Source organism: Balaenoptera musculus, chromosome 11 (genome assembly GCF_009873245.2).
Source record: "Balaenoptera musculus isolate JJ_BM4_2016_0621 chromosome 11, mBalMus1.pri.v3, whole genome shotgun sequence".
In the NCBI taxonomy this organism is placed as follows: domain Eukaryota; kingdom Metazoa; phylum Chordata; class Mammalia; order Artiodactyla; family Balaenopteridae; genus Balaenoptera; species Balaenoptera musculus.
Window position 1 is genome coordinate 59,024,634 of NC_045795.1, and position 14,294 is coordinate 59,038,927.

General features: G+C 37.3%; 1 protein-coding gene across 6 annotated transcripts in view; it reads left to right on the forward strand.

Annotated features, from left to right (window-relative positions):
- ULK4 (unc-51 like kinase 4) overlaps positions 1–14,294 on the forward strand; it is a 541,913-nt gene that overhangs the window by 43,747 nt on the left and 483,872 nt on the right. For all 6 annotated transcript variants that reach the window (XM_036870501.1, XM_036870500.1, XM_036870504.1 and 3 more), the window contains one exon: positions 11,895–11,973. In XM_036870501.1, the coding sequence (XP_036726396.1) occupies positions 11,895–11,973 (79 nt within the window). The remainder of the gene's footprint in view (positions 1–11,894; positions 11,974–14,294) is intronic.

Here is a 14,294-nt window from a genome sequence, read left to right on the forward strand (position 1 = left end):
CATTTCACTAATTACTAATGTTGAGCACCATTATTTACCTTCTTTGGAGAAATGTCTGTTCAGGTCCTTTGCCCATTTTCTAATTGGGTGGTTTTGTGTTGTTTATTTATGGGAGTTCTATATGTATTCTAGATATTAACCACATATTAGGTATATGACTTACAAATACTTTTTTCCGTTCTGTGGGTTGCCTTTTTACCCTGATAGTGCCCTTTGCATAAAGTTTTAAGTTGTGATGAAACCTAGTTTTTCATTTTTTCTTTTGTTGCCTGTGCTTTTAGTGTTCTATCTAAGAAATCACTGCAAAACCAATGTCATAAATCTTTTCATTTGTTTTTTTCTAAGGGTTTTATAGTTTTAGCTCTTACATTTAGGTTTTTGATCCATTTTGAGTTAGTTTTTTTTTATACAGTGTTAGGTAAGAGTCCAGTTTCATTCTTTTGTTATGTTTATATCCAGTTTTCCCAGCACCATTTGTTGAAAAGGCTGTCCTCTCCCCATTAAACGGTATTGGCACTCTTGTTGATAATCATTTGACTATATATGCTGAGGGTTTGTTTCTGGACTCTCTATTCTATTCCCTTGGTTTATAAATCTGTCTTTATGTGAGTATCACAGTGTCTCGATTACCATAGCTTTGTAGTAAGTTTTGAAATCAGAATATGTGATTTCAACTTTGTTCTTTCTCAGGTTTATTTTAGGGTCCTTTGATATTTATATTCTAGGAAGGATTTTTCTAATTTTTAGTATAGTTTGATACTTTAATAAAGTAAATGCTCATCGTCAATTTTTAAAATACAGTTTCTCCATTTGTGAATTACTTCACTTCTTGGTTGATGGGATTTCATTATTTGGTAGTTTTTTGTTTTGTTTTGTTTTTTGTTTTTTAAGTAGAATATCTCTCAGAGGCTCTGCTTCTGGAGTTCCTCCTTCCTTGAAGGTTTCTGCCTGTGGTTTTGGGGCTCAGGCATAGCAGGCTGAATGAGACCTTCTTGCACCTTCAGGCCACACTCACCTCTGTGCCATGCTGCTTTGTTGCTCACTCATGTGCTGGCTGCAGCTCTGGAAGACTAAGGGGCCAACCTGACTTTTTCTTCCTCTTTTATGTGACCAGTTTGATTTTGTTTTTCAGTGAAAAAAGAATTTTTCTTTATATTCCAGGCTTGGAAAATTTTACTAGAATGTATCTAGGTATCCCTTTTTACTAATTTGCTTTGCCAGTCGGTCTGTTAAATGCTGCAGCCTTTCTTTCGCTTTCCTATTTCCTTATGATTTCCTCATCTCTATTTCATCCTTTTTCTGCTCCTGAAACTCCTGTAGGATGGGTGTGGGATTTTGTGTCTCTCTCTTTTTTTTTTCCCTTGCTTATTTATTTATTTATTAATTTATTATTTATTTATTTTTATTTTTGGCTGTGTTGGGTCTTTGTTGCTGTGTGCGGGCTTTCTCTAGTTGTGGCGAGTAGGGGCTACTCTTCCTTGTGGTGCGCGGGCTTCTCATTGCAGTGGCTTCTCTTGTTGTGGAGCATGGGCTCTAGGCACGTGGGCTTCAGTAGTTGTGGCACGTGGGCTCAGTAGTTGTGGCACATGAGCTCTAAAGCGCAGGCTCAGTAGTTGTGGCGCACAGGCTTATTTGCTCTGCGGCATGTGGGATCTTCCCGGACCAGGGCTCGAACCCGTGTCCCCTGCATTGGCAGGTGGATTCTTAACCATTGCGCCACCAGGGAAGCCCAAATTTAGTGTCTCTTGACTTAATTTTCTTTTGCTTTCTCACTCTTTTATTGAGATACAATTCACATACCAAAAAAATTCACCTTTTCTTGGTTTTTGTTGAGTTTATGTTTTAGAGCAGTTTTAGGTTCACTGCAAATTAAGGGGAAGGGGGCTTCCCTGGTGGCGCAGTGGTTGAGAGTCTGCCTGCCAATGCAGGGGACACGGGTTCGAGCCCTGGTCTGGGAAGATCCCACATGCCGCGGAGTGGCTGGGCCCGTGAGCCACAATTACTGAGCCTGCGCATCTGGAGCCTGTGCTCCGCAACAAGAGAGGCCGCGATAGTGAGAGGCCCGCGCACCGCGATGAAGAGTGGCCCCCGCTCGCCGCAACTGGAGAGAGCCCTCGCACAGAAACGAAGACCCAACACAGCCATAAATAAATAAATAAATAAATAAATAAAAAATTAAAAAAAAAATATATATATAAAATTAAGGGGAAGGAACAGAGATTTCCCACATACCTCTGCCCCCACATATGCATCGCCTCTCCAATTATCAGTATCCCCCGCCAGAGTGGTACATCCTAAATTGACACATCAAAATCATCCAAAGTCTGTACTTTACATTACAATTTCTTCTTAGTGTTGTACATTCTGTGGGTTTGGACAAGTGTATAATGATGTGTATCCATCACTATGGTATCATACAGAGTATTTCCACTGCTCACAAAATCTACTGTGTTCTGCCTATTCATCCCTCTGACAACCACTGAACTTTTTATTACCTTCATAGTTTCTCCTTTTCCAGAATGTCATGTAGTTGGAATCATAAAGTATGTAGTTTTCTCAGGTTGGCTTCTTTTACTTCGTAACGTTCATTTCAGGTTCCTCAATGTCTTTTCATGGCTTGATAGCTCATTCTTTTTAGTGCCAAGTATCCCATTGTCTGCAGGTACCACAGTTTATTTGACCATTCACATACTGAAGCACATCTTGATTGCTTCCAAGTTTTGACAATTATGAGTAAAGCTGCTGTTAACATCCATGTGGACATATGTTTTCAACTCCTTTGGGTAAATACTGAGGAGCCTGATTTCTGGATTGTGTGGTAAGAGTATATTTAGTTTTGTAAGAAATCACCAAACTGTCTTATAAAGTGACTGTACCATTTTGTATTCTCATCAACAATGAATGAGAGTTCTGTTGCTTCACATCCTTGCCAGCATTTGGTATTTTCAGTGTTCTGGATTTTGGCTCTTTTTATAGGTGTGTAGTGGTATCTTGTTGTTTTAACTTGCATTTCCCTGATGACATATGGTGTGGAGCATTTTCTCATATGCTTATTTGCCATCTGTATATCCTCTTTGGTGAGGTGTCTGTTCAGGTCTATGGCCTATTTTTTCATCAGGTTGTTTTCTTATTGTTGAGTTTCAAGAGGCCTTTGTATATTTTGGAAAACAGTTTTTTATCAGATGGGTCTTTTGCAAATATTCTTTTCCAGTCTGTGGCATATCTTCTCATTCTCAACATTCCTTTTGCACAACAGAAGTTATTTATTTTAATGAAGTCCAGCTTATCAATTATTTCTTTCATGGATCATGCCTTTGATGTTGTATATAAAAAGTCATTGCTACACCCAAGGTCATCTAAGTTTTCTATGTTATCTTCTAGGAGTTTTATAGTTTTGCATTTTACACTTAAGTCTGTGATCTGTTTTGAGTTGAAGTTTTGTGAGCGGGTGTAAGGTCTGTGTCTAAATTCATTTTTTTTCTTGTAGATGTCTAGTTATTCCAACATCATTCATTGAAAAGACTATCTTTGCTCCATTGTATTGCCTTTGCTCCTTTGTCAAAGATCATTTGATTATGTGAGTCTATTTCTGGGCTCTCTTCTGTTCCACTGATCTATTTGTTCTTTTGCCAATACCACACTGTCTTGATAACTGTAGCTTTGTAGTAAGTCTTGAAGTCAGGTAGCATCAGTCCTCCAACTTTGTTGCTCTTCTCCAGTATTGTTGGCTATTCTGGATCTTTTGCCTCTCCATATAAACCTTAGAATCAGTTTGTCAGTATCCACAAAATAACTTGCTGGGATTTTGGTTGGAATCACATCAGATCTACAGATCAATTTGGGAAGAATTGACATCAGGACAATATTGAGTCTTATTCATGAACATGGAATACCTCTCCATTTCTTTACTTCTTCGATTTTGTTCCATAGAGCTTTGTAGTTTTCCTCATATAGATATTATACATATTTTATTAGATTTGTTCCTACATACTTCACTTATTGGGTGCTAATGTAAATGGTATTGTGTTTTTAATTTCAAATTCTACAAGCTTATTGCTGGTAAGGCTTTTATATATTAACCTTGTATCCTGCACCTTGCTGTAATCACTTAATAGTTCCAGGAGGTTTTTTTGTTGTTGTTAATTCTTCAGGATTTTCTGTATAGACAGTCATATCATTTGCAAACAGTTTTATTTCTTCCTTCCCAATCTGTATACCTTTTGTTTCCTTTTCTTGTCTTATTGCATTACCTGGAGCTTTCAGTGTGATATTCAAAAGGAATAGTGGTGAGAGGTGATGTCCTTGTCTTGTACCTGATCTTTTTTTCCCTTAAATATTTAATTATTTATTTATTTTGGCGGCGCCAGGTCTTAGTTGCGGCACGTGGGCTTCTTAGTTGCAGCACGTGGGCTTCTTAGTTGCGGCATGTGGGCTTCTTAGTTGTGGCACGAGAACTCTTAATTGTGGCATGCACGTGGGATCTAGTTGTCCAACCAGGGATCAAACCCGGGCCCCCTGCATTGGGAGCATGGAGTCTTACCACTGGACCACCAGGGAAGTCCCTGTACCTGATCTTAGTGGGAAAATTTTGAGTTTATCACCATTAAATATGATGTTAGCTGTATTTTTTTGTAGGTAGTCTTTATCAAGTTAAAGAAGTTCCCTCTATTCCTAGTTTACTGAGTTTTTGTCATGAATGGGTGTTGGAATTTGTCAAATGCTTTTTTTGCATATATTGATATGATCATGTGATTTTTCTTTTTTAGTTTCCTGATATGATGGAAATTCACTTTTTAAAACTGTACAATTTAGCGGTTTTTAGTGTAATCACAGAGTTGTGCATGTATCACCACTATCGAATTCCAGAACTTTTTCATCACCCATTGAGACCTCGTACCTGTTACCGTCTTCCCCTCAGTCCCTGGAAACCACTAACCTACTTTCTGTCTATAGATTTGCCTATTCTGAATATTTCATATAAATATACAAAATGTGATCTTTTGTGACTGGCATCTTTTCACTTAGCATAATGTTTTCAGGGTTCATCCATGTTGTAGCATGTATTAGTACTTCATTTTTTTTTGGCCGTGCCACATGGCTTGTGGGATATTAGTTCCCTGACCAGGGATCGAACTTGGGCCCCTTCAGTGAAAGCAGGGAGTCCTAAACACTGGACCACTGGGAAATTCCCACTTCATTCTTTTTTATGACTGAATAATATTCCATTGTATGGATTAAACCATATTTCATGTATCCATTTTTAATGGACACTTGGGTTGCTTCCACATTTGGCTGTTATGAATAACACTGCTCTGATCATGTGTATAAAGGTTTTATGTGAACATATGTTTTAATTTCTCTTGGGTACCTACCTAGTAGTGGAATTGTTGGGCCATATGGTAATTCTGTGTTCAACCTTTTGAAGAACTGCCAAACTCTCTTTTACTGCTCTTCCCTGATTTTACCTTTGAGCTTTCAAGCTTGATACTTATCCTTGCTCATTTTACTGAGAATCACTATTTTATTTCAACAATTATATTTTCAAGTTTTTGTTCATTTGTTCTCTGATTGGTCCTTTTTCCTAGCTGCCTATATTTGATTTAAAATGTACTTTTGAATTTGAGGATAAATTATAGGATTATAAAAATTCTGTTTTGGAATCGAATTTAGGGTTAAATATTGTGACTAATATTTAAGGTTAAACATTAGGATTATAAAAATTTTATTCTTTTTAACCTGTGGGTCGCTTTGTTTTCATCATGGTCCTGCTTTTTAATGCTGTTGGTTCCTCAAATGCTTGGTGATCTTTGGTACTTAGTTTATATTATGAATAAATGGTTAAATTGATCAGCATAGAGGCTGGCAGTACACATTTCCCCTATGGTTCTCTTAGTCTGTTTCTCCAACAACGTCTTCTTTAAAGGAAAGGGCTGGCCTGTGAGTGGATGATGCCTGTTGACTAGTTGACTTGTATGTTGGGAGCCCACCTGGCTGAAGAGCAGGTAGGCAGGCTGGAGGCCTCTTCAGTTTCCAGGTTGGGTTTTTCTTTGGGGTGGGACTGGCTTTCTTCCATTAACCTCTTTCCTTGCTTTAGTATCTGGTGTGGAGGACCACTCTCTGTTCTCCACATCCATACTTGTATCCCACCCCGGAGTAGATTGCTCATTGTAGGAATAATTTTACATTTTTACCCTGGAGGCCAGGACTGAGGGTTTATTCTGTGTATCAGGGAAGGAGATGGGAAGGAGGCAGGATCTAATTGGCTCACCTGTTCATTGTGAAGTTCTCTAATCTGATGATTGTCCATAACTAATCCTTGCTTTCTGTTTTACTTTATTCCAAGCCTCTGAGGCTTGTTGGGAAGACCTGTCTTTACCTGTGGTTCTTAGACAGGAGTTTCTTCTCTTCATTTTCTGTCTAATTCCATCTAAGTGTGTCATCTAGGATTTCCTCAAACATTCTGGTCTACTTTCAGCCCTTCTTTCTGTCTCCAGTTATTTAATTATAAAATTTTTTTCTTTTAGCAGACTCTTGAGGGAACAGAAAAGTGGGTGTCAGTGTCCCTTCTGCTATCGTAAAGTTTGTTTTTAAATTTTATTTTTTTTAAATACAGCAGGTTCTTATTAGTTATCTATTTTATACATATTAGTGTATATATGTCAATCCCAATCTCCCAGTTCATCCCCCCACCCCCACTTTCCCCCCTTGGTGCCCATACGTTTGTTCTCTACATCTGTGTCTTTATTTCTGCCTTGCAAACCGGTTCATCTGTACCATTTTTCTAAATTCCACATACATGCGTTAATATATGATATTTGTTTTTCTCTTTCTGACTTCACTCTGTATGACAGTCTCTTGATTTGTGTTATTTACATGATTGTGATTAATGGGCATTTTTATTTTTCATTTGCTGTCTAAGTTATACAGAAGTGCTTCTAAATTTACAAATGTTTAGGCTTTTAGTTTATGTTTGTTATTTCACTTTTATTATATCATCATATGTCCTGTATAATTTCTGCCGTTGGGAATTCTGTGAATTTATCTTTGTGCTCTAATAAAAAATCATAAAAAAAAATCATGAATGTAGTAGATAATGTGGTAATCATAGCTAGCCCATTCAGCACATATTAAATGTTAGACACCATGGTAATTTCTTCACACGGATTATTTCCTTTGACTCTTTGAGTAACTTGGTGAGGTACATATTGTTGTTAGTCCTAGTTAACTTGAAGTAATCAGGCATGTGAAGGAGGAGTAACTAACCCAGGGTTCCTCCCCCGCCCCCGACCATGGGGCTAAGATTGGCCTCAGGACATTTCATTCCAGAGTCCTAAACACCATCCTCTACAGCCTCCCACTGAGTAAGTGTGGTCAGAGTTTAGATCGTAGAGCTTGATATATACATCTGTTACTATGATGCTTGTATGTTTGTATTCACTGTGGCCTTCTTGCTGTGCTTGGGAGAGAGGTAGATTGGAGTTTCCCACAACTGTTGGGTTTACTTTTTATTCTTTATTAATATGGTTTGTAACAACTCACAACTTATATCCTTTGTGGGTCATACCGTTTTTAGTTCTCAAACAATCTTTTCCTCATTTAATGATTTTAGCCTTAAATTCTGCTTTGATATTTGCGTTGAAAATCCTGCTCCAATTTTGTTTACCTTTGTTCAGTCATATTTTTACCCACCCGTTTTCTACTAATGTGTTTAGTTACTTTGTTTTGATGTTGATATTATATTCATTCAGCAAACATTTATTGAGGGACCATGCCAGGTACTGTCTTAGTGCTCGCAGCCCTGCCTTCATGGACCTTGTGGGCTAGTGGGGGAGATGGATAATAAATAGTCTGTTTTATTAAACACACAAAGGAGTAACTATAACATTTTAGATCTGCTCTAATACAGTAGCCACTAGCTGCATGTGGTTATTTAAATTTAAATTTAAAACTAGTTCCATATTTCTCAAAAAACTAAAAATAGAACTACCCTATGACCCAGCAGTTTCATTCCTGTGTATATATTTGAAAGAAACAAAAACACTAATTTGAAAAGATAATGCACCTCAATGTTCATAGCAGCAATCTTCACAATAGCCAAGACATGGAAACAACCTAAATGTCCATCAACAGATGAATGGATAAAGAAGGTGTGGTACATATATACAACGGAATACTACTCAGCCATGAAAAAGAACCAGATTTTGCCTTTGCAGCAACGTAGATGGACTTGGAGGGCATTATGCTAAGTGAAATAGAGATAGACAAATACTGTATGATATCACTTACATGTGGCATCTGAAAAATAAACTAGTGAATATAAGAAAAAAGAAGCAGACTCACAGATATAGAGAAGAAACTAGTGGTTATCAGCGGTAAGAGGGATGGAGGGAGAGGCAAGATAAGGGTAAGGGATTAAGAGGTACAAACTAATTTGTATAAAATAAGCTACAAGGATATACTGTACAACACAGGGAATATAGCCAATGTTTTATAATAACTATATGTGGAGTATAACCTTTAAAAATGGTGAATCACTATATTGTACACCTATAACTTATATAATATTGTACATCAATTATACTTCAATAAAAAATAAAACTAGTTCCTTAAAGTAAATTTTGTGTGTATACCTATACATATATATATTTATTTCTTCAGTTGCACCAGCCATACTTCAAGTGCTGGATAGTCACATGCATGTGGTGGGTACTGTGTTGAACAACGTAGACATGGAATGTTTCTGTTACCGCACGAAGGTTGATTGGCCATTGCAGCTTTGCGTGCTGTTATGGATGTGGGATGTTCTGGGCTACGGTGTAATGGGTCACTGGGGGCACCCGAAATGGTGACCTTTAAGAAAAATCCTGAATTATGAGATGGAGCCAGTTTTGTGAGGGCATTACATATAGATATAGTTGTATGTAAGTATTTGGTATAAATTGAGAAATATTGTCACTATTGGTTTAAATAGTTTACAACTTAAAACTGTAGGAGTTTCAAGGAGGGTGTTTTCTCTTGTTCTGATAGGAATTGTTTCCGGTGAGAATGGGAAAAATATTTAATTAGCATGTCCTGATACATTTTTCTTTTAGTTGGATAAATCTGGTTGCCATTATCTAATTTTGTAGATTGAAAAAGTGCTTCAAGGTTTCTGAAGTATTTTGAGCTTGTCTTTGGAATGAGATACATAAGTTTTTGCCTTGTATCCTTTAATTCATTAGTGTGTTTTTGATAATAGCATTTGTTTTACATTGTGAGAAAACTTAGAAGTTAATCCATCTGACCTTCTAAACTGCACACATTTAAGCAATTCAAAATTGAAGTGTAATTGACTTGACCGTGGTCCCATATCTGGTCAGTGACAGAGCTGTGACTGGAAGCTTTTCCTTGTAACTTTTGGGCCAGTGTCCTACCAAATCTTTTTCAAAACCATTACTTTTAAAACATAATCTTCTTACTCAGAGGCAGAATGCTAATCATAGAAATGCCTAGGACTTCTTTAATCTGTTTATGTTTAGAGATTTAAATGGCTAATCCAAGAAGCACTGAAATCCATAACAATTATCTCTGTATGATAGAGTTCTGACAACACGAACACTTACCTGTGGTACTTCTCTGAGTGTGATTTGTTTCCCTTCACGGGTCCTGCACAGTTTATTTTACGAATATGAAAAGTAGAGGCTCTCTGGATGAGGAACTTGCAATGCAAGCATTACTAAATAAGAGTACAGTTCTAATCAACTCAACCATTTTTTTCCAATTAAAAAAGTCTTATCAAAACTAATTTTCTCCATGAAATGAACTTTTCCAAATCACCTGAAGTGATATTTAATAATTTATATTTCATTATAAAACTACTTTTATAATTTAACACTTCATTTTCTGCTGGGTAATGAAACAAACACCTCACTGAAAGTATTTTTACAATATTTGTTAGACTTGTGAAAATTTCTTTTAAAGTGAATATATACACATATGCTTCACTATCCTGACATTAATTACTGACTACTTGTGTATAAAATCATTGGTCTACTAATAAGTAGAGCAGAAGTCTTGAGAAAGAAAAATGGAGCTGGAGGAATCAGGCTTCCAGACTTCAGACTATACTACAGAGCTACAGTAATCAAGACAGTATAGTACTGGCACAAAAACAGAAATATAGATCAATGGAACAGGATAGAAAGCCCAGAGATAAACCCATGCACATATGGTCACCTTATCTTTGATAAAGGAGGCAATAGTATACAGTGGAGAAAAGACAGCCTCTTCAATAAATGGTGTGGGGAAAACTGGACAGCTACATGTAAAAGAATGGAATTAGAACACTTCCTAATACCATTCACAAAAATGAACTCAAAATGGATTAAAGACCTAAATGTAAGGCCAGACACTATAAAACTTAGGGGAAAACATAGGCAGAACACGCTATGACATAAATCACAACAAGATCCTTTTTGACCCACCCTTAGAGAAATGGAAATAAAAACAAAAATAAACAAATAGGACCTAATGAAACTTAAAAGCTTTTGCACGGCAAAGGAAACCATATCAAGGTGAAAAGACAACCCTCAGAATGGGAGAAAATATTTGCAAACAAAACAACTGACAAAGGATTAATCTCCAGAATATACAAGCAGTTCATGCAGCTCAATATCAAAAAAACAAACAACCCAACCCCAAAATGGGCAGAAGACCTAATTAGACACTTCTCCAGAGAAGATATACAGATTGCCAATAAACACATGAAAAGATGCTCAACATCACTAATCATTAGAGAAACGCAAATCAAAACTACAGTGAGGTATCACCGCACACCAGTCAGAATGGCCATCATCAAAAAATCTACAAACAATAAATGCTAGAGAGGGTGTGGAGAAAAGGGAAACTTCTTGCATTGTTGGTGGGAATGTAAATTGATACAGCCACTATGGAGAACAGTATAGAGGTTCCTTAAACTAAAAATAGAACTACCATATGACCCAGCAATCCCACTACTGGGCATATACCCTGAGAAAACCATAATTCAAAAAGAGTCATGTACCACAATGTTCATTGCAGCACTATTTACAATAGCCAGGACATGGAAGCAACCTAAGTGTCCATCGACAGATGAATGGATAAAGAAGATGTTGCACATATATACAATGGAATATTACTCAGCCATGAAAAGAAACGAAATTGAGTTATTTGTAATGAGGTGGATGGACCCAGAGTCTGTCATACAGAGTGAAGTAAGTCAGAAAGAGAAAAACAAATACTGTATGCTAACACATTTGTATGGAATCTCAAAAAAAGTGGTTCTGATGAACCTAGGGACAGGACAGGAATAAAGACAGATGTAGAGAGTGGACTTGAGGATATGGGGAGGGGGAAGGGTAAGCTGGGATGAAGTGAGAGAGTAGCATTGACATATCTACACTACCAAATGTAAAATAGATAGCTAGTGGGAAGCAGCTGCATAGCACAAGGAGGGTGGGAGGGAGATGCGAGAGTGAGGGGATATGGGGATATACTTATGTATATAGCTGATTCTCTTTGTTATACAGCAGAAACTAACACAACATTGTAAAGCAGTTATACTCCAATAAAGATGTTAAAAACTAAAAGAGCAGAGACTTTTAAAATTTTTTATTTTCCATTTCACTATTAAAGCACAACTTGTTCAGTTTTTGTCACCGTTACAGATGGTGCTACAGAGGGCATTGCGTTCAGGTCTCCCTGTGTACACAAGGGAACGTTTCTCTGGACCATATATGTACAGGAATGTATGCTTACCCTGTCTCATTCCACTTCTGTCTCATGTTAATGCTTACAGTTGTGTAATGTGACTAACGGGGTTTGGTTTCCCCGGTCCTAACTCTCCACTTCAGAGCCCATTTTCTCTCTGTTTACAGAAGGGCCAAGGTAGCGCGGTTGATTGGTTTACTGGCCTCGCACACAACGGAGCTCCAGGAAAATACACCTGTTATTGAGGTAATTTCTTTTATTACTGAAATGTTATGAATGGCAAAGATTGTTCTTGACTTTAGAATATGCAGCTTTCATTGGTGTTAAGTGTGGAATTGTGGCAGTTGTTATAAAATAACCTCAGTAGACCTGTACACTTCAGCACAGCCGCTCATTTACAACATAGTCTGTTGTCAAAGGTGGTGTGGTGGAATTACAAGGCTTGTGGACTCTAGTCGTCATTACTGCATTTCAATAATTTTTGGATAAGGTTTATTTCATTACTAGTTTTCTTGTGGTCTACTCAACATTTTATTATAACTAAAGTATTTTCTACTGGAAGCCCAGCTCAACTTCAACTTAAAATTTTTTTGGGTTTTTCACATTGAATTTAGTGTTTTTATCCCTACCAGTTGTCAGTTATTTCTGACAATAGTCACAGTATTTAACTGCCAGGCATGCACTAAAGATACTTTCAAATGCAGTCGGCCCTGTGTATTCACGGGTTCTGAGTCTGTGGATTCAGTCAGCCATGGGTTGAAGATATTCAGGGGGAAAAAAGTTCTAGAAAGTTTCACAAAGCAAAACTTGAATTTGCTGCACGCTGGCAAGTATTTATATAAAATTTACATTGTACTAGGTAGTATAAATAATCTAGAGATGATTTAAAGTATATGGAGGCTATGCATAGGTTATATGCAAATACTAGGCCATTTTATATAAGAGCATCTGTGGATTTTGGTATTTGTGGGGTTCCTGAAACCAGTTCCCCACAGATGCTGAGGGACAACTGAATCAGTCATTTCTTTCAAATACCAATATTGGAAAGCCCTTATTAATTAACCAGTAATTCCAAGTCCCACGAAGTGGATGCTACCATTGTATTGCCTTTTTGAACGTTCCTGAACACTAAAAACTACTTTCTATCTATCCTGTTAATGTGTACTGCACTTAACTGGCAGTAGATTTTTATCCCTTGGACTAGGAGAGTGTCGAGTCAGAATAGGTGAGAAAAGCCAAGGCTTTTAAGGGGGAAGGGCAGAACTCCTGAAGGAAGGAGAAAATGGTAAAAAGAAGGGATTTTTGTAGAGCCAGACCTGGTAGTGTGGTATTTGGGGCTTTGAGAGGAATTGTTTAGCCAAGTACTGTCTAATAGAACTATCTGCAGTGAAGGAAGCTGTCCTGTATCTGTGCTGTCCAGTACCGTAGCCAGTTGCTGGGATGGTATTCCAGTTAGTCCTGGGCTGTCTAGGTGGAAGCAAATGGGAGATTAATTTGTGCTCAGTGCATTTCCTCTGCTTATGATTCCGTCCCCATTCCCTGCAATTATTAGACCTCTGAGCTACTAAAGAAAATGTTACTAAGTCTAAACTTTTCCTTCTTTTTGTGACCAAGAAAAATGAATTGTGACCTATATGATCACTGATGGTACCCAGCTTGGCTATCAGAGATCTATAAACTAGATTTTTATCTAAAAGACCAAGCAGATAGGGCAGTGACACTTCGGCAGACGAGGAGAAGGCTTAGGAGCTCAAAATTGGAGCCTCCTTCTGATGACTCAGAGCAAAGGGTCTCCAGTGAAACAGATTTGCTGGAGGAGATGGGAGAGAACTTGATGAAAATTCTAAGACGAAGTTCTGACATTCTAGAGGACATTCCTGGATAATCAAAGTAGGAGGGAACAGTGTGCCATGAAGAAAGAGCCCCTGAAGGTGTAAAATATGACTGTTGAATTAAAATATTCAGTAGATGCAGTAGTAAGTAGGAGATACTGGGTACCTTAGAAGCTGAGTTAGTGAATTTGAAGATAAGTAGGATGTGAATTCTTTTAGGATTCAGAAGAAAAAAAAAAAAGGAGAAAAATTATGAACTAAAAAGGCACGGAAGACAGTTGCAGAACATCTCTTACACTGTCTAGTATGGTAGCCATCAGCCAAAAGTGGCCACTAGGCCCTTGAAAAGCAGCAAGTCTGAATTGAGATGAGCTGCAAGTAGAGAACACACACCAGATTTTGAAGACTCAATATGAAAAAAAATAATAATGTAAAGTATCTCACCTGTAATTTTCTTTATAGATTACATTTTTATTTTAAATTTTTATTGGAGTATAGTTGATTTACCATATTGTGTTAGTTTCAGGTGTACAGCAAAGTGAATCGGTTATACAAATACATATATCCACTCTTTTTTAGATTATATTCTAAAACAATATTTTAGATATATTAGGATAAATATTAAAATTTTTACTTTTATTTTTTAATGTGGCTACTAGAAAATTTTAAATTGCCCATGTGGCTTGAATTCTATTTCTATGGGATAGCACTTGTCTAAGATAAACACAATGGGAT